The sequence below is a fragment of the Spermophilus citellus genome (assembly GCF_964194105.1).
Source record: "Spermophilus citellus genome assembly, chromosome: 2".
In the NCBI taxonomy this organism is placed as follows: domain Eukaryota; kingdom Metazoa; phylum Chordata; class Mammalia; order Rodentia; family Sciuridae; genus Spermophilus; species Spermophilus citellus.
In genome coordinates this window covers 245,526,502-245,551,939 of record NC_138183.1, presented here as the reverse complement: position 1 = coordinate 245,551,939, position 25,438 = coordinate 245,526,502, and the positions used below count along the sequence as shown (strand labels likewise).

Genomic DNA, 25,438 nt, shown 5'->3' with positions numbered 1-25,438 from the left:
AATTGACATTTTGGCTTGCAATGTAAATATTCAGTGAAAGCTAGAGAGTCAAACAATCAGAAAGAAATATTTTCTCTTATAAAGAAATTTTCTAAGTAACTCCAACATCTGTAGTAGCTAAATCTACCAAAAGAAATGAGTAGTATTTAAAGCTGTCAAGATATTTTGTGAGCTTTTTTATAGCCTGAAAAGTCAACTCAAAAGTGGATTTTTTTTTTTTTTTGTACAGTTAACTTCCTTATGTTGGGACTCCAAAGTCCTTTCAAATTAAAGGAAAAAAACAAAAAAAAAAAAAACAAAAAACAAAAAACAAAAAATGCCCAGGCACTTTATAGACTTTACATTTTAAACTGGTCAGTGTATCATTGCAGTTATTAACTTTATTCTTAAGTACCATTACACTTTGTTTTCTATATTTGTATTGTTTATTTGTCTATGAGCAGAGAAGTTTAGGACAATATTAGCCATTCTGTGTGCTGTAGAAAGAACAACATTGAATGCCTGGTCAAGATTAATCCAAGATTGTGGATAATAATAGAATTTGTAGTGGAAATAGCCAATTCTAATGGGATAACCCTTTGTATTAACTGGCCACTACGACTGATATCTTTGTCTTTCAGTTAAGGGTCAGCCAATAGTCTCTGGAAATTAACATGGATTTGATCATTTTCTTTACAGAGGCCAAAATGTGGATTCCATATGAGCACAGACAGGAATAAAATAGTGAAGTCAAACTGCAACAAGCACAGTTCCTTGGTACTTCTTCATTCCTCTGATAAAGCCAACTCTGATTTTTCTCTATACCTATAAACTGGATTGGAAAAATTTAGAATTCCCTTCTTTTTAACTTTTTTTTTTCATTTGGTTTTTCTATGGTGTCCATCCTTTAGTAATGATGAAGCAACCAGTCAGAGTTTGGCATCCAGTATGACTCACTTTTTATTCTTTTTTAATTTTCAGTAATCCTCCATGTGGATCATGTTTTTTATTTGAATGGATTTTCTTTGAATTGGTTCCCAGAATATAAGAGACAGTAAGAGGAAATGTACTGAAAATACCATGCCTTTTATAATGTTGTTAAAAACCATTGTTGGAGATGATTAAGGCAATACTGTAATCAGCATTGGCTTTGAGCCTGATAAATACCATGTCCCAATCCCTCTGAGGAATTTCATTTTATTTATGTGTAAAAACAGATACTTCCTTCATGTAAGCACCAGTGTGTTCTAGTAAGAAAAATGGAAATTAATCCGTGTAGACTAGGGTTATTGTAGAAATGCAATTGTTAAAATGTATGTGTATACATGTGTGTACAGAGTATAATGTATGTGTGTATATGTATACATATCAAGACATATATGCATATACAGTGATTTTAGTTTTCATAAAGTTACCATTATCACTTGAATACTGTTCTTAATAAAATTCTACTTAATAGTTTAAAAATATTTTTCTCTTTTTTAAATTTACTATCTTGAGGCAACATTTGAGTGCCTTAAATTGTTTATTTCCACTTTACAACATATCTGCTATTGAAAAAGTCAAAAGGTCTAGGGATGATTCCCAATTCCCGTTCTGGCTGCATACACTCCACTGTACAACTCTTTGACTTCATTTTCTCAATTGTAAAGTGAGGATGTTGAACTACACATTGTAGCATTATATGAATATATGAAGTGACATTTGGCCTTAAAGTCCACGCCATCGTCTAAAGGGTTGCTGAATACTTGGGGGAATGGAAAGAGTTGTGAACTATAAAATCAAATGGTAAGCAAAACTTGAACTGGATAGAGACACCCTGGGTACATGTATGGAGAAGGAGATTGAATGAAGAACCCAAGCACTATCAAGCTAGAAGAATTTCATAAACAACCATTGGTTTTTAAGAACTGAAGCCAGGTACTGAGAAATGGAGAAGAGGAGTTAAGAGAGAAGAACAAATAGTAAAAAATTATTGTCATGAAGAGAATAGCCTAGAGAGAGGAAATCTTTGTTTTACGTGCAAAACGAAGGGGGAAAGGTAGAAATCAGACAGTTGTGGGAAAACACTGGCATCCAAGGTCTTTTCAGCCTGTGGAAATTAGAAAGACATATAAGATGTTCGGCCAATTTGCCTGGCTTGCACCCATATGTGCTGAAGAATGATCTGTTCTCTCAAGTCCCCACATCCCAAAGTGTTTCCGAGGGTTTCTAGAATGTGCACATTTGTTCTCTGGTAGGCTTCTGCTGAGCCCCTGCTGCATGTGGGCCCACCACTTTTCACCTAGGTACATCCTATAGTAGTTGTCCCAGGCTTTGCTACAGCTTCTCTGGGAAAAGTCTGCCTTGCCCCAGGGTTGTGTCCACCAGCTCCAAAGCTTTGGAAGTCTTCAAACAGCCTTGCATTTTCTCCATGTTTTATTACAGAGTGGGGACTGTTTGGAGTCTATGCACAAATGTATTCCCCTTTCTCCACAGGGATCTGACCTGGTCATTGAGGCCAGACTAGAAACTGGTCTTCATTTTTGATCTTTCAGCTTGAGCTCCATATACCTGAACTTAAAATTTCTGCAGGATCTTTCCCCTGATGTAAATAACCCCTGCAAATAGATGTCTAAGACCCTGCACCCCACTCCCTACCATCCAAACTCAAGGTAAGTTTGGTCAGCATCCGCTCTTTGGGAAAAGTGAAAAGTTGTGAATAATTGATTATTAGAGGAGTGTGACAAACGCAAAACGTACTTTTGGAAAGAGAGTGTTCATAAATGTTGTACTGGCCAAGCATGAATCAAAGATATGCGTGTATCTGAGATATATTTATGATTTCTAGAAAGATATCTCTTGAACTCATGCACTCTATACTGAATCACTCACCTTCACTAAAGTCTTAAAATTTAGAATTGGAAGACACCCTAGAATTCTGATAATAATCCATACTTTTCTGAGGCAGGAAGAGACTAAATACAGGATACTTGAATTCTGAATGTATGTGAGTACATGTGTATGTAGGTTAAGCCATAATTTTTGGGTGAAGATTTTGTATTCAAATCCAGCTTTAGTTACTTGTGTGTGGAGAAAAAAGTACATTAACATTTACTCCATTATGTCTTATATTACTCCAAACAGAAAATATTCAAAGTCTAAATTTTATGTAATAGTCTAATAATGTTTGGTCACCAAAGAGTAGTATACTGTACTTTTTGGAGAAATTAATGAATAGATAAACACTTTCTAAAAATGTGTCAGAACGCAAACAATAGTGGGCACATGACCTCTATGTTGAGCTAGTGTTTCTATTTCAGTCACCTTCTCAGGTGTCAGATCATAGGTACATTTTCAGGAAACTTACAAGTTTTAAACTTTGAAGTCAAACATTGGATTTTATGTTTTAATAGGAGGTCTAACACTTAAATAATATAAGCTTCCAGGAAATAGAATCTTTATCTGTTTTTCTCAAGAACATAGAACACTGCCCTGTCCAGAGTAGACAACAAATATTTACAGAATAATGCATGAATATTGTTCTTATCTGGATAAAAATCTAGTTGATTCCATTGCTTAACATGAGTCCACTATTTAAAAATGTTATGCTTATAGTGTTGTTTAAACTGCTAAAGTAGGTGATTTTAGTTTTTGCATTCCAAAGAGCCTCAAATAAAAATTTTGGATGCTTGAGCCCAACTCAGCATCTTTTGACTATCTAGTCACAGGAGAAGTTGGCGGGGGTCCTTGGCAGGAAGTACTTGACACTCTGGAAGTGCAGTTAGGGGATTCCCAGGAGTGATTCAAAGGTAATGGTAACCTTCAGGAAGCAAGTGTTGAAAGCAGTTATTGTTATATTACTAACCCTTTTACCACCTATCATGGAGTGAGGCAGTTCTTTCCAAACAGACTGAAAGTTTACTATAGATAAATATGTTTTTGTTTGTCTTTGTTTGGAAGCTGAAAAATCTCTGATGATATCTGAGACAGTAGGAAATGCCTGGACTTAGTCATCAGACTTTTGGGGTTCAAATCCTTGTCTGTATTCTTTGACAGCTTCCTGTCAAGTTTTTTAACCTGTCAAAATTCCCTCATCTGAAAATGAAGCTAATAATAGCATCTACCACACAGGGTTGCTGTATTAAATTTGTTAATGTAGATAAGTGTTTGGAATGTGACTGGCACCTAGAGCGAGCTAAATAGTTGACTATATTACTTAAACAAATTGAAAAATAGGATATATTTGTTAGAAATTTATCTCAAAAATAACTTTGCTGTGAATAAACATAGTCCCTAAAGGAAGTGTTCCTTTTATAGTTGTTTGCTTTATGTGCTTGGATATACAACATACCATGCCCCCAGACATTTGGGAAGGCAACTGTTTAGTTTCTAGACCCTAAGACCACAATACATGCCTTCCCTTTTGCTGAGCTGCTGGCGATCCAGGCAGGGCTAGAACCTCAAAATGGTGTGACTCTCCCCTGACACAATATATTTGCTTTCTCAGATGCAAAAAGTCTGTTTTCTTCTGCTTCTCCAATGATTCTTATTTCTCGGCCTGTTCATTCATTGTATATTTTTTCCTCATCTGACTTCTTGAATTTAGAATTTCAAAAATGGATAATAGTTGGCTGTTGTCAAACCATTTTCTCCTCACGCCTAATTTGTCCTTCATAACAACTCTACAGGATAAAGGCAGATATCTCATTTTTTAAAAAATCAGTTCATCTGTTCTTTTCTATTTTTCTCACTTTTATGAAGTTTAGATTTCACATGGAATTATTTTAATAATATTTTAAATGATGTCTTTGGCTTTCTTGTCTCTTTGCTATTTTATTATCCTCTCTAGAAAAATCCTAATGCTAGGTAAGTGCTTTTTCTGGATCTGTGTCTGGGCACCCAAGCTCTGGGGGGCAGTTTGTTTGAACTCTAAGTTTGTGATCATCCTCTGAAACATGCCTTCAGCACAGCCTGGCAATCCTCCTGTTTCTCTTGCCATTTTAGTCTTCACTTCTATGACTTTTTGTCATTACCCATTCTGTTGGATATTCTGATTCTATTCATGCTCTCCACTTGGACATGAGCTCACTTCTACTTTGACAGAGAAGACAAGAGCCATGATATTGGAAGCTCCTCATGTACTCACTACCTCATGCAGACCTGTGGCTTTCTGCAACAATCACATCTTCCCTTCCTCCTTCTACAGCTTAGGTCATGTCCTCCACTGTGGAGAGCCATTCTCACACGTGACTGGGCAACTCCCGGTTTGGGTCTGAGGCGCTCTGGCTAAACTGTGTCGGAGCTTTCCCGGCCCTCTCCTGGTGAGAGAGCCTGTCCGTGTGGGGGTGTGCCTGACCACTGACCCCGGGGGCCTATCACTGACCCTGACCTTGGAGTGCGGCCCCCCTTAACCTTCATTGGATGGAATTCTCCCCTGAATTTCTTGTTCCCCAATAAAAGGCTACTCCCTGGCGTTCTCTCTCTCTCTCTCTCTCTCTCTCTCTCTCTCTCTCTCTCTCTCTCTCTCTCTCTCCTGCTAGCCCTGAATAAGCCTTGCTGCCCTACCGGGTGGTTCAAGGTGAGAGCCAGAGGGGGAGCCGTCTCGGACCTGGTCATAGAAAAAGGTAACTGAGTCTGTGTGTTTATTTCGATCTCACTAGTTAACTTTTATGCCAAGAACCTCATTAATGAAACCAGTGCGCTGGTCGCATGGTGGACTCCACCTGTGATTTTGATGTCTTAAAACGGTCATTTATCCCTTCTCTCTTACCTTAATTGTTCACAACCCAGGGGTTGAACCCAGGGGTGCTTAACCACTGAGCCACATCCCCAGCCCTTTTTTAATTTTTATTTAGACACAGGGTCTCATTGAGTTCTCAAGTGCCTTGCTAAGTTGCTGAGGCTGGCTTTGAACTCTATATCCTCCTGCCTCAGCCTCCTGAGCTAGCTGCTGGGATTACAGGTGTGCGCCACTGTGCTTGGCTCCCACTGGCTTTTAAACGTGTGAATGTTTCTTCTACTTCAGAACCAAAAGACCAAAATAGAAACAATAGCACCAACCCCATGCGTCAGCCTTGCCCGGCTGTTGGTCCATTCTGAACAGAAAGGGGAGGCAGGGAGGAGTGAAGAATCTCCAGTGACTTGGACACACTGCAGAGCATCATCAGAAAAGCGCTGCCAGTCTGCCTTGCAGGGTTTTGTCAGAGTGACTATACAACCAGTACGAGATCAGACAATTAAAAACAAACAAACAAGGGATTATGTTCATAATAGCATTTTATTGCAGAAAAGGTAACATCAACAGGAAAATATCTGGCTTCCAGAGTTGAAGGGTTGTTTTTTCAGTTCTCTGGTCCTTCACCCTTGCCAGTGTGGGGTACTGGTAAGTACAAGACAGTGACGGGGAGATATGCTTGTCATTAGTGATGCACAAATCTCAAATGCAGTCTCTGAAGATTCACAATTATCGTAGACAGTAAAGACCAGCTTCACAAGCAGTTTTTGCAGAGTAGTTTTACCCCCATGATATCGGCCCAGTGCCCCCATTTTCTTTAATATTCAGAGGCATAAACTGGGTACCCATCATTTCTCGGAGGAGTTGAGGAAGACTCTTGTGTCACGGGTTGTTTGCATACACAGCTGGAATGACCAGGACAGACTAGAAAGAATGAGTATAAACCAAGCAGTGCGGTTAGTAAAGCCTATTCAGCCTTCTCCAGCCCCGTCCAACTCAGGGACAAAAAGTGCCCTTGTAAATAAGTCTGTGTCTCTCCAGCACGTCTACAGGCTATTTTACAAAGAAGAGACCCAACTCACCCCACTGGTGTTGGTGACCATTCGCTTGGTAAAATGGGCTGTGGCACAAGTTATGCAGAACTCCAAGAGGGAGAAAATCATCAGCATGGCTGAAATTCCTTTCCCAGAAATCTGAAACCACAAATAAATACTAATCAGGAGGGCCTCACATGGGCTTTGACAAGTTATTGCTCATTAAATGCAATATTGCTCATGCTTAACTGAAAATGATTTTCCCATTACCAGCAAGTGCTTATTTCAGGGGAATATGGATTTATTTCGATTTTTTTTTTTTACAATACCAAAAGACTTCTTTTGGCCAGTAGACTGCTTTACTTAGAAATATTAGAAAAGAGATATTTTTTTCCTTCAATGGTTTCCTTATTTCTTTTTTTTTAATAAGACAGTCATTCACAAAAAGCCAGAAATATAGCAACTAATCCATTATCTCAAATGCTGCTGTTTAGAAGTGACCAAAGTTAGCACGGGTGGCTATTATTCTGGCTCTGTATGAACAGGCACAAGGCAAAGAGAAGAATGGATTCATGGAGAGACAGCAAGAAAGGAAAAATAGTGAGTAAGAGAGGCAAGGAGAGTCAGAGAGAGGCTCTAAGAATTCATACTCTCTACTTTGAAATTAAAGTATTAAGTCTACTTAACTTTCAGAGAACAAAAAGAAGTCAAGTTAAACCTGTAAAACTAAAAAGATAGTTATAAAGGAGATGAAGTCATTTGAAACCTACACATTTCCATTTTAGACAGGATTAAAATGATTATTCTGATATGAAATATTGTGCTGTATCTGTGTAATAAGATTTGTAATGAATTCTGCTGTCATTTATTTTTTAAAAAAATCAATAAAAAATAATTAGTACGAAGAATGAAGGCGATTTTATCTTTTCCTCTTTTCTTTTCACTTCCCAGTTTTTGGTGATTATATGCATATATTTTTTTTAACTTGGGTGAAACAGTGAAGCATATATAATCAGTTCTGTAGTTGAAATTTCCCCAGTTGTTGAGTCTTAGTTGACCACTTAAGTGCTGCATTCTGAATTCTTAAGTTAACTCATCTGTGATTCAATGTTACATTAATTTTTTTTAGCTCTAATGTCCGTGTGTTGTCCCTTTACTGGGAGTATCTTCTTGTTGCCTTTATACCTCCACAAGACCTTGATTGGATATGGTATTCTGGCGTCCATAATTTGTTTACATCAAAACCTTGTAAACATGGCCCCACCGTCTTCCCTCTTTGAAAGTTACTGTGGTAGAGTCTGAGCCAACCTGATTTCCTCATCTTGTAGGCAATTTGATTTTTCTCCCTAAAGCTGTAAGGAATTATTTTTTTTTTATACCTTATAGCTTAACAAGGGGATAGCTATCTATCTCAATTATTTTACACCTGTTTTCCTAGAATTTTCTTATTTGTTTATAATGTTCAATTTTTTTTCTCTTATTTCAGGAATGTTTTCACGATTGATAAATACTTTTCCCCCCTGTACTATGTGTTGGATTCTCTACCTCAGAGAGTCCAGTTGTGATGAGGTTGGCCCAGACTTGCCTGTGTTCCACGTTGGCCGTCTTTCCAGTTACTGTGCTCACATTTTGTTTCTCTACCATTTTTATTTGAGGCCATTTCTCATGTCTTTAGTAGATATTTGACATCGGGTACATGACTTCATTCTGTCGTTTTATTTTCAGTTAGATTTTCCAGAGCATAAAATGTACATGGGGAAATCATCCTGAGGGTGGGCTGATTCTCCTTCCATGTTGGAAGAGGTAGCATGGGCATGCTGGGATAGGACATGATGCAGCCCAGCCTGCCACATGGAAATCCCACTTTGTTGTTTATAGCTTCTATGTTCAGTTGAAAAACCTAACACAGGTGCCTGGAAACCAAGATGTTGGGTCTGAGTCCTGTGATAGTCACCGAGTACTTTCGCTGTTCCTTGGGAGTGGCAATTGGATTAGAAATGGTGGATATAGCTTTCCTGGATTTAAACCACAAGAATGAGGAAGCTCAGTGGTTTTTTTTTCCATGTGGTTTATGTGACCCACACCCTCATCAAACCAAGGTACATCTTATGAGGAAGAAGGAAGACATCTGAATTCACATCCACTCTTATCATCTGATGTGTTTAGTGTCCTAATGAGCTGGATTATGCCTTTACTAAAAATGGATAATGTGTGTCTGTGGGTTTCCACTGACTCACCAGCCAGATCGAATTTTCGGTCTTCTTTCCTCCCTCCCTCCCTCCTTCCCTCCCTTCCTTCCTTCCTTCCTTCCTTCCTTCCTTCCTTCCTTCAATCACGCTAATGGGCTTGGTTAATTTCCTGCCATTTTCTCAACCTTTCATTCTTAAAGTGAACAGATCCATATGGGCCTTGTATTTGTTCAGAGGGAGAGTGGGTGAATTTTCCTTGATTTGTATTTCCACTCTTTGAATCCAATTTGTTTTGCTTGTTGCTGCCTTTGACTTGAAGGCTACAATTGTTTTAGGCACAATTGTTTTTTTTTTTTTTTTCCCCTGAATGCCTACCAGGCAGCTGTTTCCGGGAAATAGAGAGCTGAGCTAGTACTAAGACATGAACTTCACTTTCTCTCCTCTGAGACTCTGCTAAATGACTGGTTCCAGTGCCTGCCCCATGGCCAGAGGGGGATTCCATCCTGTGGATTACTGAGTGCTGTAGGAGGGCTTCTCCCATAAATCATTTGCTTTCTTCCTTCTCAGAACTCACGGCTGTCCACCTCAGTCTTTCCAACTCCAGATGGGAGCACATTGGTAAGGCTTCTTTGTATTTCTTGGCTTCTGTTCTTTCTTCAGTTTGGATTCTTGGGGAGTGGATAAGAACCAGGACTAGGAGCTGTGCTTTCTCCACCATCTCGAGTCACATTGGATTTATTTCTGTACATGGATTCCAGGTTTGAAACTGAATTTTCAGTAATGTTTTGTTCCTTTCATTTGACATTGTAAAATATGAAATTCATTTCCTTGCTGAAGCCTACCTTATTTACCAAGAGGTCCCCTCCTGTGGTTTGGATATGGCTTGTACCCCAAGGGTTCACATGCTGGAGGCATGGGCCAATCTTATATGGCAGGGGTAAGCACTGGAAGGTGGTGGGACATGAAGAGGTAGGGCCTAGTGGGAGGTGATTGGCTCAGGAGGGTGTTAATGCTCATCTCCTGAGTGGATTAGGTCTTCTAGGAGAAGGTTAATTTTCACAAGAGCAAATTGTTATAAAAGAGTGAGCCTGGCCCTTTTGCCTGTCTGTCTCTTGTGCATTCTTTCCACGGGATGCGTGGGATGCATGCTCCCATGCTATCTTCCAAAAGGCCTTCACCAGAAGCCAATACTGACACCATGCTCTTGGTCTTCCAGAATTAGCAACTAAAGAAACATCTTTTCTTTATAAGGTACCCAGCCTCATTTATTCAGTTATAGCAACAGAAAACAGACTAAGATATCACCTTACCTATTCTTGCCTTATATGCCTTTCTCTATACTGCAAAAGACAATAATGAATTCAAAACACAAATATATTGTGTTACTCTGTTGCTGCATTCCTTATCTATGGCAACCATTCTGGCCCTCCGACCACCTGTTTCCTCCTAGGGTCAGAGTCCTTGCTTGGTCTGTATAAAGATCATGAATGGATGATTGCATTTGAACACATTCAGAGACATATGCTTCATTTCAAAATGGCTTCACTTTCTGGGCTTTTTTAGTAAAATTTGGATGTCCTTGTCACTGTTATTTTCCTGTCCCTCATTTTAACCTAAAATAAAGAAGCAGTCAATAGCTTCACATTCTTGTTGATACAGAATTTAAAATTGTTGGAAAATAATTTGGGGGTATTCTGAGAAGTAGGCCCATCCAGGTCCTTCCCCTGAGTTCCTGGAATTAACAGTGGGATGGGCCAATAATGCTCTTTCTGCTCTAGTCTGTCTGCAGAGGCTTACCTCTCCCACTTTATCATCCCAGCAATGCCATTTCTAGGAATGGGGCTGGGATAGAAGAAGAGATTTCTACTGGTGTTCCTACAGGACAAGGAGATCAAAGACATAGACTCATTCTGTGGGAACAGAAAGCATAAATGTGGAGATCACGGGACACTCACCACTGCCCAGTAGGCCTGAGAAACGAGGCCATTGATGCACAGGTCCAGTAACAACAGAATCGCCCCAATTAGGGAAAAGATAGAACTCACAATGTTCATTCCCAGGCTGCTTTTTATCTAATGGAGACAACAGAAAAAATAAATTAGAGGATAAATAAAACTAAACAAAATGATAATCTCAGTTATATAGTTCTTGATCTTTGACATCTGTGGCAATTTTTGAAGTTGAATTGTTTCTTTTTACTGCATTTACGGGTGATTAACACCAAAATCACTCTGCAGCCTCATTGTCAGTTCCTTCTAAAGAGCTGTAAAAAAATGTCAATGATATATTTTATTTGTATAAAAACCTCATGCTTAATAACAACTTTATTTCCCTTTAAAAAAACAGAAGGACAAATAAACGTTTTTGGGTACTGGGGATTGAACTCAGCGGCATTGGTCACTGAGCCACCTCCCCAGCCCCATTTTGTATTTTATTGAGAGACAGGGTCTCACTGAGTTGCTTAGCTCTTTGCTTTTGCTGAGGCTGGCTTTGAACCCGAAATCCTCCTGCCTCAGCCTCCCAAGCCGCTGGGATTAGAGACGTGCACCATTGCACCCAGCTACAAATAAACTTTAAATGGGCATTGTTCTGTGACAGGCACTGTGTTAAATTTTTAAAATCATGTTGTCACATTGAAATCTTACAGCCATGTCATGAGGTAGTACGATGGCATCTAGTTCTATAGAAGGGAAAGTATATACCTCCAAAATTGTTGCTGATAGATTTAAGGATTAATGAAAGCCTCAACAGTTGTCTAGTGACTAGATGATGAACTCCAAGTTTTTAAGGAGAAACCCGTTAGATTTTTGTGAGTACTGGCACATGGACAGAGTGAAAAACTTGCCCTAGCTTTAACAATAGCATGATGACACGTGACATAATAACTGTGAAACCAGTGCTCAGCTGACTTGCTAAGGAGGCACGTAAAAGATGCTTTATTTTGTTTCTGGATTACAAAAAGAGTGTTTGATCAGTTTGAGGCTAGCTTCAATTGTATTATAGTGTTTTGGTTTTGTCTAGAGGAACATGAACAATGGATTTTATGTCCCCACTTTCCCATTCTTTCTCTTTGTGCCTAATTGCATAATTAAGGTGATCTTGAAACTATCTCTGCTTTGGTTTTTGGTAAGTCAGTCTCCTTCTTCTGGTTGGTAATTCAATCAGGAAATTGGTATGCTGTGACCAAGGGAATTGAAAGCCCTGCCTCATTGATCTTTTTATAAGTTTTTCTTATGTTCTGAGCTAGATTACTTTAATCCTGATTTAAAGAATTCTACAATAAAAACCCAATCTCAAGAAGAAATATGTGTGTGTGCGCGCACACACACACACACACACACATGCACACACACACATCTGCACACACACACACACACACACACATGCACACACACACACATCTGCACACACACACACACACAACCATAAGGCAGAGCTGAGAATAGACAAGTAAACATCCAAAACCTTTTTACTGAGGGGCAAGTAGGTATTTCCTGGTTCCTGGAGTTTTGTGTGTGTCGGGGTGGCCTTCTGCTGGTGAAGTTTGACTCAACTGAAGCAAAAAGTCTTTAGGTTAAAACTTAAGCCACCCTTATCTTTCCCATTTCCCATCCTTGTGAGTTCAAGAGTCAGGAAGTGGAGCTCTCACATTCCAATTTGCCTAAATTGGCAAATGGCGTGGACCACTCTTCCACATATTTTGAGAAAATGCATCTGTTCACACTTTCTTTTCTTTTTTCTTTTCATTTTTTTAGAAGAGAGAGAGAGAGAGAGAGAGAGAGAGAGAGAGAGAGATAGAGAATATTTTTAATATTTATTTTTTAGTTCTCGGCGGACACAACATCTTTGTTGGTATGTGGTGCTGAGGATCGAACCCGGGCCACACGCATGCCAGGCGAGCGCGCTACCGCTTGAGCCACATCCCCAGCCCCCTGTTCACACTTTCTGAATCTGCCTCCTCAATGTTCCTCTCCACTCATCTTTAAAGGGGTTTAAAAAGTAGAAACATTCTAACTTACCAGGCAAGGGGAAAATTCCTTGAATGTTGTTATAGAGAGTGATCCAGAAATAATGAACTGTAGAAATAGAAAAATTTATTTGTCAAATGGTGGATTCTCTGATTGTGCCTGGGAACTTCTCCTTACATGGAAGGTTGGTCCATCTATGTTCACCTAATTTTGTTCTCAAAATTGCCTGTTGTTTTTTTCAAAATTTTCTTGAGTAACTATGAGTGATATGATTTGACTCTTCCCCACCCCTAAGATTCTTGCACATAAAGAACTCATTTTCCTGAAAGCTTTCCTTATTAAAAGATTCCTGAGATTATTGCCTAATGTTGTTTCCTGAAATGTTGCTTTTTTTTAAAAAAAATTATGTTTCCAATTATCTCCTTTTGCCACTCTCCACCCAACACACCGTTTTCTGTCTAAAATGTCATAGGGACCTAAAACTTTGGTTAGATTACTTGAGCTCAGTAAACTTTAAGATTCAAATAAAAAATGGGGAACAATGTTCCCCTTCTTTTTTAAGCCCAGAGATGTTATTTCTCTAAATCCTCCCACCCTCAGATACCTGGATTATTAAAAACTTAATAATATTAATATTACATGTAGGCTGAAGATGCCCAGGTAGGGACAGGGGTCCTAGCCATCTACTCACACAGATTCCACCCCAGAATGGATATCCACTAATAAAAGTGAAGGAGCCAAAACCCCAATATTGTGTAGTACTGTAGCTCAAAAGGCCCAAAATAATTCCAAAGCCAATGTGCATTGATCCAATCACAATCTGGATTCCCTGAAAGAGAAAATAGGAATTTTACAATTACTTCTTCATTTTCAGCCTTTGAGACCTTATGGTCATTGCTGCTCCTGTTCATTTACCCACCACTTTGCCAGGTTCCATAGGCATCACTTGGGCATGTAGGTAAAGCAGGGGTTGGATGTGAATGTTTTGATAGACTCGAGAATAATGGGAGCAAAAGTATCAGTGTAAAGCCTTGCTTGAGGTTTTGGAGGTGGCTTGCAGGGTGGCTGTAGGAGAGTACTTCAGAGAGCGCAACTACTGATGCATCCATTAGCATCTTCTGGAAGCCAAAGACACTCAGAACAAAATAATACCATTACAAGTGACTTTAGTGGCTCTCTTTTGCAAATAGAACAGTTCTCTGCTTGGATAATATCAGTTATGAGTAATTAATTTTCTACTTGATAATGTTATAATCACTTTATACTTATTGTTCCTTGTAATCCCACCAACAGCTGAAAGAGACACAGAAATATAAATAAGTTAGGTGTCCAAGGTCAGGCAGTTAGTGAGGGACATATTTGGGAATTTCCTGCAGCAATTTGACTCCAGAGCTCACATTTGAACTCTTTGGCACTGACTCCTCCCACCCCCAGGCTCAATGCAGGTCTATCTCTTCCACTAAGCCTTCTTGGTTACACCTGTCAAATTGACTTACTGTCTTTTCTTTCTCAATTTCTGTTGCATTTCTCTAATTGCTAAAGATATTGAACATTTTTTTCATATATTGTTTGACCATTCGTATTTCTTCTTCTGTGAAGTGCCTGTTCAGTTCCTTTGCCCATTTCGTGATTGAGTATTTGTTCTGTTGGTGTTTTTTTGAGTTCTTTGTATGACCTGGAGATGAATGCTCACCTGAGCAGGTGGTAAAGATTTTTCTCCCATTCTGTAGGCTCTCTGTTCATGTCATTGGTTGTTTCCTTTGTTTTTGAAGAAGCTGTTTAGTTTGATGCCATACCTTTTATTGATTCTTGATTTTACTTTTTGTGCTCTAGGAGTCTTATTGAGGAAGTCTGTTCCTGAGCTGACATAATGGAGAGTTGGGATTACATTTTCTTCTAGTAGGTTCAGTGTCTCTAATCTAATGCCTGGATCCTTGATCCAATTTGAGTTGATTTTTTTTTCAGGGTGGGTGGGTGATAGGGGTTCAATTTCAATATACTACATATGGATTTCCAGTTTTCCCAGCACCATTTGTTGAAGAGGCTATCTTTTCTCTACCTTTGTCCAGTATGAGTTGTCTGTATTTATGTGGTTTGTCTCTGGGTCTTCTATTCTGTACCCATTGGTCTACATGTCTGTTTTGGTGCCCATGCCATGCAATTTTTGTTACTATGGCTCTGTAGTATAATTTAATGTCTGATATTGTGATGCTTCCTGCTTCAATTTTCTCGCTGAGGATTAATTTGGCTATTCTGGGTCTCTTATTTTTCAAAATGAATTTCATAATTGCTTTTTCTATTTCTATGAAGAGCATCATTGGAATTTTAATAGGAATTGCATTAGATCCGTATAGCCCTTTTGATAGTATGGCATTTTGACAATATTAATTCTGCCTATCTAAGAACATAGGAAATATTTTCATTTCCTAAGGTCTTCTTTAATTTCTTTTTTTTAGTGTTCTGTGGTTTTCATTGTAGAGATCTTTCACCTCTTTTGTTAGATGGATTCCTAAGTATTTTATTTTATTTTTTGAGGTGAATGGGATAGTTTCCTGATTTGTCTTTCAGCTGATTCATCATAGGTATATAGGAATGCAATTGATGTGTGGGTGTTGGTTTTATATCCTGCTGCTTTGCTGAACTCATTTATGAGTTCAAGAAGCTTTCTGGTGGAGTTTTTTTTTTTTTTTTTGGTTCTAAGTATAGAATCCTATAGTCAGCAAATAGGGATAGTTTGAGCTCTTCTTTTCCTATTCGTATCCCTTTACTTTCTTTTGTCTAATTGCTAAAACTGCAATGAGATCCCATCTCACCCCAGTTAGAATGGCAATTATGAAGAATACAAGTAACATTCAATGTTGGCTAGGATGTGAGGGGAAAGGTACACCCATACATTGCTGGTGGGACTGCAAATTGGTGCAACCATTCTGGAAAACAGTATGGAGATTCCTTAGAAAACTTAAAATGAAACCACTGTTTGACCTAGTTATCCCACTTATTGGCATATACCGGAAGGACTTAAAATCAGCACAGCCACATCATTGTTTATAGTAGTTCAATTCACAATACTTAAGCTATGGAACCAATATAGGTATCCTTCAACAGATTAATGGATAAAGAAAATGTGGAAAATATATACAATGGAATATTACTCATCCATAAAGAAGAATGAAGTTCTGGCATATGCAGTAAATGGATGGAACTGGAGACTATCATGCTAAGTGAAATATGCTAATCTCATAAAACTGAAGACCGAATGTTCCCTCTAATATATGGATGCTAACCCATAACAAGGAGGGTAGGGAGGAAGTATAGAAAGACACTCATTGGACTAGACAAAGGGGAATGAAGGAAAGGGAGGGGAGATGAGACTAAGAAAGACAATAGAATGAATTGGGTGGAGCTTTCCTATGCTCATAGAAGAATACATGATCAGTGTAACTCCACATCATGTACAACCACAAGAATGGTATCTAAATTGGAATGGATTGCACTCCATGTATGTATGATATGTCAGAATACACCCTACTGTCATGTGAATCTAAAGCAATAAATAAATTCAACTCCCCCAAACATTTTTGTTGCATGTTAAGATATAAACACACCTTTTCACTTGGCTTTCTAGTCAGTTATATCTTTTTTTTAAAAATTTCAGGTGTGCAACCATTTTCTTATCAGACAAGAGACATATATACAAAGGCAAGGGACACCTCTTGTACTTTTTTGTACCTCTTGTCACACCTTTCTTTGTCCTGAGTAAGCATATACTTCTGAGAAATGACAATTGCTAGATTGGTGCAAAAGTCAATGGAATACTATGATTCTTTTCTTCCCAATGTGCATGTCTTATCTAACCAGGAAGACTGCAAACACAGACACTTCTGTGTTTATGTCTTCAATAAATAGTGCATATAATTAAGTTAAATTAAAATTGGAACGTTTCATAAGCAAAGCTAAGAGATTGATAATACTTTTGAATAATGAATTTCTTTGAGATTCTCATAAAAACTATGAACCTTTCAGTCTTGCCCGTCTATGTACGTATGCCACACTTTTACCCATAGCTCAGGGAGATGATAAGCCTCTTTTAGTGAATGATACATCTCAGTTGAAGAACTCCTGCATGAGATTTTATCTTTGATTTCCACAAGTTCTTCTCATCAGTCCAATAGTCTACAAATTTCCCATCTTCATCCTAATTGTACCACGTACTGATCAGAATCGCCTTAAACTTAACCACCTTTGTGCTTTCAATTCACTTTGCATTTTTGGCCACAGGACCACCTAAAGTTCTGAGCTGATTGGTGTGGATGCTGTTCATCCCACCAGCCATGGCCCCTGAATAGTTGTCATGAATGGAGCTGCGAGTGACACAGATGTGTAATCTTCATGGAGATGTAGCTTCTGCCAAGTGCCGTCGCTTTTAAAAAGTACTTTTATTTCACACCTCTTTGGTACCAGGCAGTGGTACTTCATTCCATTCAGTAAAAGCCCAAGCCTCTGCCCTCCAGGTCCCACCAGGTCTGGCCCCTACCGTGTCTCTGCCTCTCCTTCTGACCGCTCCCTCCCTTGCATTCTCTTCTACTTTATTGGCCTCCTCCCTGTCCATCAAATTCATCACACACGTTTTCCTCTAAAGACCTTTATACTGGTTTCCCTCTTGCCCTGATATCTGCACGGCTCACCCCTAACTTCACGTCTGTGCTCAGATATCATGTTCTAGGGAAAGCCCAGGCTGGCCAGCTTGAAATAGCTCCTCCCTCATTTCCTGGTACTTCTGACCCCTTTTGCACTTTATTCTCTGTGTTTCCTTCATCTCTTTCCAGCACACTCCATGCTCCACTTCCTTATTAGGTGTGCAGCGGATTTCCCCCACTAGGTGGTAGGTTCCATGAGGATGATAATCCCAACTCCTCTGTGGGGTGCTGGTTTGTCCCATCTGTTCAGCAGGAAAAGGGAATTTCCTCCATCTGGCAGGAGGAGCATTAGAGGGGCCACCTCCTCAGCTTAGATTGGCTGCCGGAGGGAGACTGAGGCTCATTATTAATTTCTTAAAATGGCTGAGACTTAAACTAGGTAGTAAGATGGCTAGAGGAGTTCTGGCACGCCATGGTGATTTAATTTTATTTATGGACAACTCCAGCTGTAGAGGTTGGAGCTGCACACAGCGGGAGATTCCATGCGGTTTGGTGGGATTGTGTTAGGGTCTGAAAGAGGTCTCTGGAATGCTTGGCAAAAAGACTAGCAATTTTACCTAAGCAGGTGGAATCTTCACCTCCAAGTAGGGCATGTTTTCTGAAGTCTATGGAAATAAGACTGTGGGTGTTCAGTTCAAAGTAACCTTTGTAGAAATAAGGCATCAGTTAAGCCATAGCGTTTTCAAGGGTACTGTGAGGGAAGCACTGCAGATGATACGCCTCCTAATTCTTTCACCCTGAGCTTTCCCCGGACTTCCTGTTAGTAACTCCACTCGTTTTGGGGCAGCTACCATCAGTGAATTCACCTGTATGCAAACACCAGGCTTGTAATCATTCCAGAAGTCAGAGTGAGATTGTCTAAAAAGTTTTTTAACAAAGTGAGATCAAGTTAGAAGTAGTGATGCTCCCATTGTATCAATATTACAGAGTGCCCCTGCTAGGGAGGGAGGGTCCTCTGTCAACCATTAGATTCTTGCTTGAATCTGGAATAAAGTGGACTTGGGGTAAAGTCTGTTTGCAGATTGATTATTTCTACCTGAAGGGGACACAGTTTCCAGAATACTGTTTAGAGTTCCTTAATAATGAATGGTAAGTCATCTACAGCGTACAGGTATAAAAACAAACCAACCCTTGCAAATGCAAAATTAGAATTCTGGTAGCAAATAGACTCACCCCCAGTGTCTTTGCTTCTTTGAAGTTTGTTGGTGCTGTTCCTGTAGCTGGACTTATCATTTGTACGTTTCCTTGACCCAGCTGATTGCTAGGGATGATTCCCGGAGATGCAACGAAGTAAGGCTGCCCACCTTGAGCTTGGTTTCCTGGGTTTATTGGACTCTGATGTTGCTGAGACCCAGGAGCCCCATAGCTGCTTGATGGGTAAGGATTGGGGTTGGTTTCACGTGCTCCAGGGTACATTGTTACCTGGAATGACATCGTTATGTCCTAAGTATTACAAAACACACATAAGTAATACATTAATGCAGAAAAGAAATTGAAGGACACCTTGTCAAATGTCAATTGTCTATCTAAATGGAAGAGGGCAAGTTATCAGCAGAAAACAAGCAACGAGGCTCACATAAATGAGATTCTCATTTGACTTTGGAATCTTGTATGTCCTGTGGTTTGGAGGAAGTGAAGAAGAGAGGGATATATTTTGTACTTCTTTCTATTTAGTTGTGCGTGCACGCGTGCGCTTTTCCTGAGTTCCTTGCTTCTGAAGAATAGCAGGAGGGGAGGGACTGGGGTCGATAGAGTAATGTCCCTTCTCCACTCTAGAGATGTCCACATCCTAATGTGGGAATCTGGGAATATGTTAGTCTGCTTGGCACAGGAGAAGTAAGGTGGCAAATAGAAGTAGGGCTGTTCAGTTGACCATGCAATAGGAAGATTGGATGGGCCCAGTCTTAAGGACCCTTAAAATTGAGAGAGGCAGAAGAAAATAAAAAAATAAAAGACAGAGCAATGATGCAGGTAGGGTTGGCAGGATGTGATAGGCTGACTCTGAAGATGGTGAAGAGATCATGAGACAAGGAAGATGGATCCCTCCAGAAGGTGGATAACAAGGAAGCAGATTGTTCCCGAGAGCCCCCAGAACAAACCTTAGATCTGCAGACACTTTGCTGATAACCCAGTGACTTACAGAAAGGCCAGATAAAATTTTACGTTGTTTTAGGCCACCAACTTTGTGATAATTTGTTACACTAACAATTAGAAAACTATACAGGGCCAGTTGTATGGTATGCAGCTGTATGGTAAGGGAGGCAGTCTAGGGTTAAAATGATCCATAACTGGAAAAGTAGATAACTCATTTATGGACGCTCATGTTGATTTTCCTTTTCTTTAAGGAAAATATTCTTGAGATTCTTTCTTCTTTTCTGTTCTTCAAGAAATAAAGCCTAGAGCATCTCAGTCCCTATGTAGCTGAGGGAAATTTTGTTGAAAATAAATCAACATAATTAGACAGGGACAAAAGTCATGATTAAAAATTCTTGAAAACAATCACGACACCCAAAAACTCTTCTTCGGTAGCCTTAGATTCCTTTTCAGAGACCTTCTCTGCAAACTTTTTTCTTGTACTTCATGGATTCAAGAAAACAGGAGAAAGGAATGTCTTTGTCCTTGGCATGAGGTAGGAATTGAAGGAATCCCTATTATGCCCTATTCAAGCACGTCACCACTGGCATTTGAACAGGGTCACTTACTCAGACGATGGACTCATAGAATCACAGCTACATGGGCTGCTGCATTATTGTTGCTATGTCATGTGCATACAGTTTATTCTCTCTTTCTTTATGAAACCCCATAGGTAGATAATAATATTATTCCTATTTCACAATGAGAGAATATAATGGACTTATCCATTCCCTTGGCATCTCCACGTCTGTCTGTCTTCTTTCCTCCCTCCTTCTCTCCTACCCCCTCCCTTTCTTCCTTTCCTCTGCTCCAAGCTCTATTCCCATCTCAGAAATTTATCTGGATTTTATAATTACCTGTTGCTTCCTTTCACAGTCCTTATTATAAGCTGTTCATATGGTAGAAAAAATTGAAAAAAAAAGTTGAAAAATCAGTGGAAAGGGAGAAAACAAACACACTTCTGAAATGTCTGATTATAAAAAGATTACTTTTTGAAAATGGGAACAAATTATAATACACAAAAAAAATGTATTAAACAAGGAAAAAAAAGAGTTCCACACTGTGATTCTTGGAGTCTCTCTAACTCTCACATAACAGCTGAGAATACGAGTTATGAATCCTGATGTTCTGGAGTCTGTGGATAAATGTTGCTCCAACTCTTTCTTTTCTTATCTGCAATCTGCTACTTCACTAACTCTGGGGCTGTGAGAGATTTTCTTAACTAAATCCTTGTTCTCGTGTCTCTGTTGTATAAAGACAGATGATGCTATTTGAAAAGACTTGTGCAAAGATCAAATAATCACACTTTTCATAAAACCATTGCAGCAGTGCAGACATAGAAGAAGTGTTTGATTAAGGGTATTAAGCTATTATTTTATTATTAGAATCTACAATCTTCTTTCTTGTTTGAAGAAGAGGATTGTGCATATGAAAAGTTTTCCTAAGCGATTGAACTTCAGAAGGTCAATGCTAGGAGGAAAGAGATTGGAGATGGTGTTGGGGGTACAGTAGTTAACCAGAATCAGAATGATCTTGAGCTTTTAATAAATGTACAATTAAGTGGTTTTCCTGTGTTTCCCTGTGTATGGGATCTTATTACCTTCCTGTTTGCTGTTGACCATTTTTATTTTGTTTCTTTCTGAAAATTGATAAGAAAAATTTAAGACTTTCATTTATCAGCCACTTCTCATTTTTTATCTGCTATTTAGTTTCTGGACAAAGACCTATACATTTTGTTTAGACCTATATTATTAACACCTGGCTCTATAAAGATTATTGTTAGTCTCAAAATGTGTTTTTGCCAGGCCAAGTTATGGTTTTAGATAAAAGATTAAAAAGCCTGTTTTGATACCTTTGTTTTATGTCCTAACGACTTACTGTGCAAATAGCTAAATGCTCGGGGAATTGAAATGAGGGTAATCCCGTAAATGATGAAAAGAAAAGGGAAGCCAACGAAGAGACTCTTTTTGTGTATTTCAGCCACTGATTTAGCATGATTTTTCTCTTGACAAGTCAAGATACTTGCCTCCAGTTATCTCTCTTCTAATATGAGAACAACTGCAGTTGTTTTTAAGCACAGGGAACATACAACTATAAGGTCTAATGAAATTAAAGTTCACAGCCACAGCAAGAGGAGAAAAACTTGCCAATTTGTTTTATGTCTAAATAATTTCAAACAAAATTGCAAAATTTTACTTTTTTCTAGCTTTTTTTGACCCCCCTTCTGTATTAACTTTACTTTTAACACACTGAAAAGGATTCCTATCTTTTAGAATATATTACAGTATATGGTGAAACAGCACACCAAATCGTTCCCACAGAGTCACTCAGTACATCCAAAAGTAGACAAGTCTATGAACTTCCACAAGTAAACAGGCTGACCTAGTGAAAAAGAATGGTTTTCTCCACCTAATTTTTTTTTCCAGAAAGAAGCAGCATCTTAGTTAAAAAAATTTGTTAAAACCCAAGTGCTACCTTATTTCTACTGTGATAGCCACATTACCATCAAATGCCTCCCCTTGTTGGTAAATATTCACAGAATTGCATACTTCTGAACTTGCTGTGTTTTTGACAAGTCTTTGACATTTTTTTCTTTAAATACCTTTTATCTGTCAGTAACTGACTTCCTTTTTATTCCTCTCCCATTTCACTCTGTCCTGTTCCATTTCCCTCATCGTTTCTGTCCTGCTCATTTAATCTATTGGACTCAGCAGAGAGTCGAGAATTGGCCCTCTGCAGTTGCAGCACACCATGCAGCTGAGAACCCCCCGGGGCAGAGGCTCCTTACCTTAGGTGATGTGACTGAGGCACAGAGACAGGCAGAGCTGTTCAGAGGACTAACTCGGTTCCCTTGGCCCCTCTGTGTTCTCGCTTGGTCTCTGACACACGCTCTGTTCCAGTACAAGATATTTACTTGGATTTTATAAGCACCTTTTACTTCCTTGCTTCTAATCATCCTGTCTCACATATTTGTGTAAATTCCAAAGTCCTTTTATTGCCCACTGTTTCACCCCAACTGAATGCACAGGCCCATTTTTTTTACATTTTGGAACATGTTCCACTGTCACCCTCTCTTCCTATTTATGCCAGAAGCCTGTTTTGACTCTTCCAACAGGTCAGTCTTCGTTTTTCCAGCCCCCCACCCCCGGGCTTTCTGACACTCTTCAGTGGAATATCATGTTGCATTTTAATTCCTTTAAAGTAAATAAACAAAACAGCAAAATTTCGAAACTTAAGAAGGGGGTGGGGGTGTGGAAAAGACCTACAATCCCAACACTAAACATAATTAATAATATTATTCTATTTAGACTTGTAAATTTAGTATTTAAATATGAATTTAACAGACAAGGTTTTGTCCAATTAGGTTATACCATATATGCATGTGTATATCTGTATATAGATAAAATACTGTTTTAACCTAATGTATAACACCTTTTCATGTCAATAAACATATACTAAATTAATGGAATAAGTTCATTAATACAGCTCTGCCTGTCTCTGCACCCAGATCAAAATGAGGTTGGTCTAGCTTTTGGGTTCCTGTTGCATTCTGTTCTATAGGCTGGAGAGGTAAACCCATTCTAGACTTGAAGGTCTCTTTTGCCTTACTGACTCTTATTTCTTCAGCCATCTTCTGGCTTCCAAAAGGGCAGGAGACATAGCATCATTCCACAATCTCTTTTTGTATCACTAGCATAGGAGCCTACTTGTAAAACTGAATTAAATGTTAATGAAAAGTGACCAAGGGTATTTGACATTAAATTTTAAACAAAATGTTTACTTTCTTTTTATAAAAAAAAATGAGAGAAAACTCTTCTAAACAAGTATGGAACTCATTATTCAGAATTCTGAGACATGGGCTACCAGGATTTATAAATGTTTTAGAATTTTTTTTTAACCTTTAGTGATATCACTAACTAGCTGGTAAAAGTGATACCTTTGGGTACATCCTATGGAGTTCTATTTGTATGACTGGAAAAGATCTCTAGAGATACATGAAAATGATGCTTCAGGTAAGGAACCTCCAACCGAAGAAGGGGTGTGGAATCATGTTGCTGTTATTATTACTACTGTGTTATTGTAACACAGCTAACATTTATTAAGGAAATATAAGTTGACAGACCTAGTTCTCAATTAACTTTCTTAAAGCGGGTTACAAAAAAGTAACTTTCCCAGGATCATACATTTAGTTAGTGCTGAAGAATAAAGTACCACAAAGACCACTTTTATATAGGTTGTGACACCTTTCATACCCTTATTGCAAAACTGAGTTACGCTCTGTAGAAAAAGTGAGCATTAATCCTTTAAGCATACAAACATTTTTTCCTGTCAACATTTTTGGATGGAAATCTCTCAATAGGTTTCATATCTTTCTAAAACAGGGTAACTAGGCAAGAGGTCAAGCCTGGCGGCTCAGATGTGCCCACACCACAGAACCCAGGCTACAGTAGGCCTGACCCTCCCACACTGGACCACCCCTTCTGACCAGCAGACTACTGGGGAGGTCAAGCCAGGAGGCCTAGATCCTCACACACTGGCCTGTGCAGGACCCAGGCTCACAGTAGGCCTGGGTCCTTCCCTCTACTGATGGGCACATGCCTGAACCCAGCCTCTGGCACAGGGCTACCCCTTCCAACCAGCAGACTACTGAGGGAGCCCGGCCCAGCCCAGATCCACCCACAGCGATTTGTGCTGGACCCAGGTCCAGGGTAGATCCTAGTTTGCTCCCCCCACCCCACCTGGGAGCCTAAGCCTAACCCACTTCCATCTTGGGACACTGTAGTCATTGCCATAGCCTTCCCCACACAGTAGCCCCTAACTTTGTGACAACAGACAGGGCATAGAAGCAGGTGCATCTCAGAATTTACAAGTCTAAAGAGAGTGTGAGGCCCACCCTTTCAGCCCCATCTCTGTAAGACATTGCTTCCATCTTGGGGCACCTTAACTATTATCTTGAGTTACCTTGGCTATTGCCACCTTTAGTTGTAGTAGCACACATTGAGGGACACCAGCAGGGTCTAGAAACCCAACATCAAGAAGAGGTACAGACAATCTGAATGGGTACTATAAGAATATAGGGAAAAAACTGTAATATCTCAGATCCACACTGCAAGAAAGGAAGACACATAGAAAACATAAAAAAACAAGGGAAGAAAGTGCCCCAAACAATCCAGGACATGCTAATAACAGAACCTATGGACAGTGAAGTTGATGAAATGTCAGAGAAGGAGTTCAGAAGGTTCATAATTAAAATGATCTGTGAATTAAAGAATGACCTAAATGAGCAACTACAGGCAAAAATTGATCACTCTAACAAAGAGATAAGAGAGCAAATACAGGTAGCAAAAGATTACTTCAAGAGAGATATAGAGACTCTGAAAAAAAAGCAGAAATCCTTGAAATGAAGGATACAATAAATCAAATAAAAAACTCAATAGAAAGCATAACCAACAGACTAGACCACTTGGAAGAAAGAACATCAGATAATGAAGACAAAGTATACAATCTGGAAAATGAAGTGGATCACACAGTGAAGATAGTAAGAAACCATGAACAGAACATCCAAGAATTATGGGATAGCATCAAAAGACCAAATATAAGAGTTATTGGGATAGAGGAAGGCACAGAGTTTCAAACCAAAGGAATGCACAGTCTCTTCAAAGGAATGCACAATCTCTTCAATGAGATAATATCAAAAAATTCCCAAGCATGAAGAATGAAT

At 39.2% G+C, this 25,438-nt stretch overlaps 1 protein-coding gene across 1 annotated transcript; it reads right to left on the bottom strand.

The window, feature by feature from the left end:
• Positions 1-6,577: 6,577 nt before the first annotated feature.
• On the bottom strand, positions 6,578-18,999 carry MS4A12 (membrane spanning 4-domains A12; the record flags this gene model as incomplete). The annotated part of the gene is made up of 6 exons (XM_081280479.1): positions 6,578-6,619; positions 6,778-6,888; positions 10,874-10,990; positions 12,938-12,994; positions 13,578-13,715; positions 18,757-18,999. The coding sequence occupies 6 exons, from the start codon at positions 18,997-18,999 to the stop codon at positions 6,578-6,580; spliced, it is 708 nt and encodes a 235-aa protein (XP_081136605.1).
• Between the last annotated feature and the right edge of the window lie 6,439 nt (positions 19,000-25,438).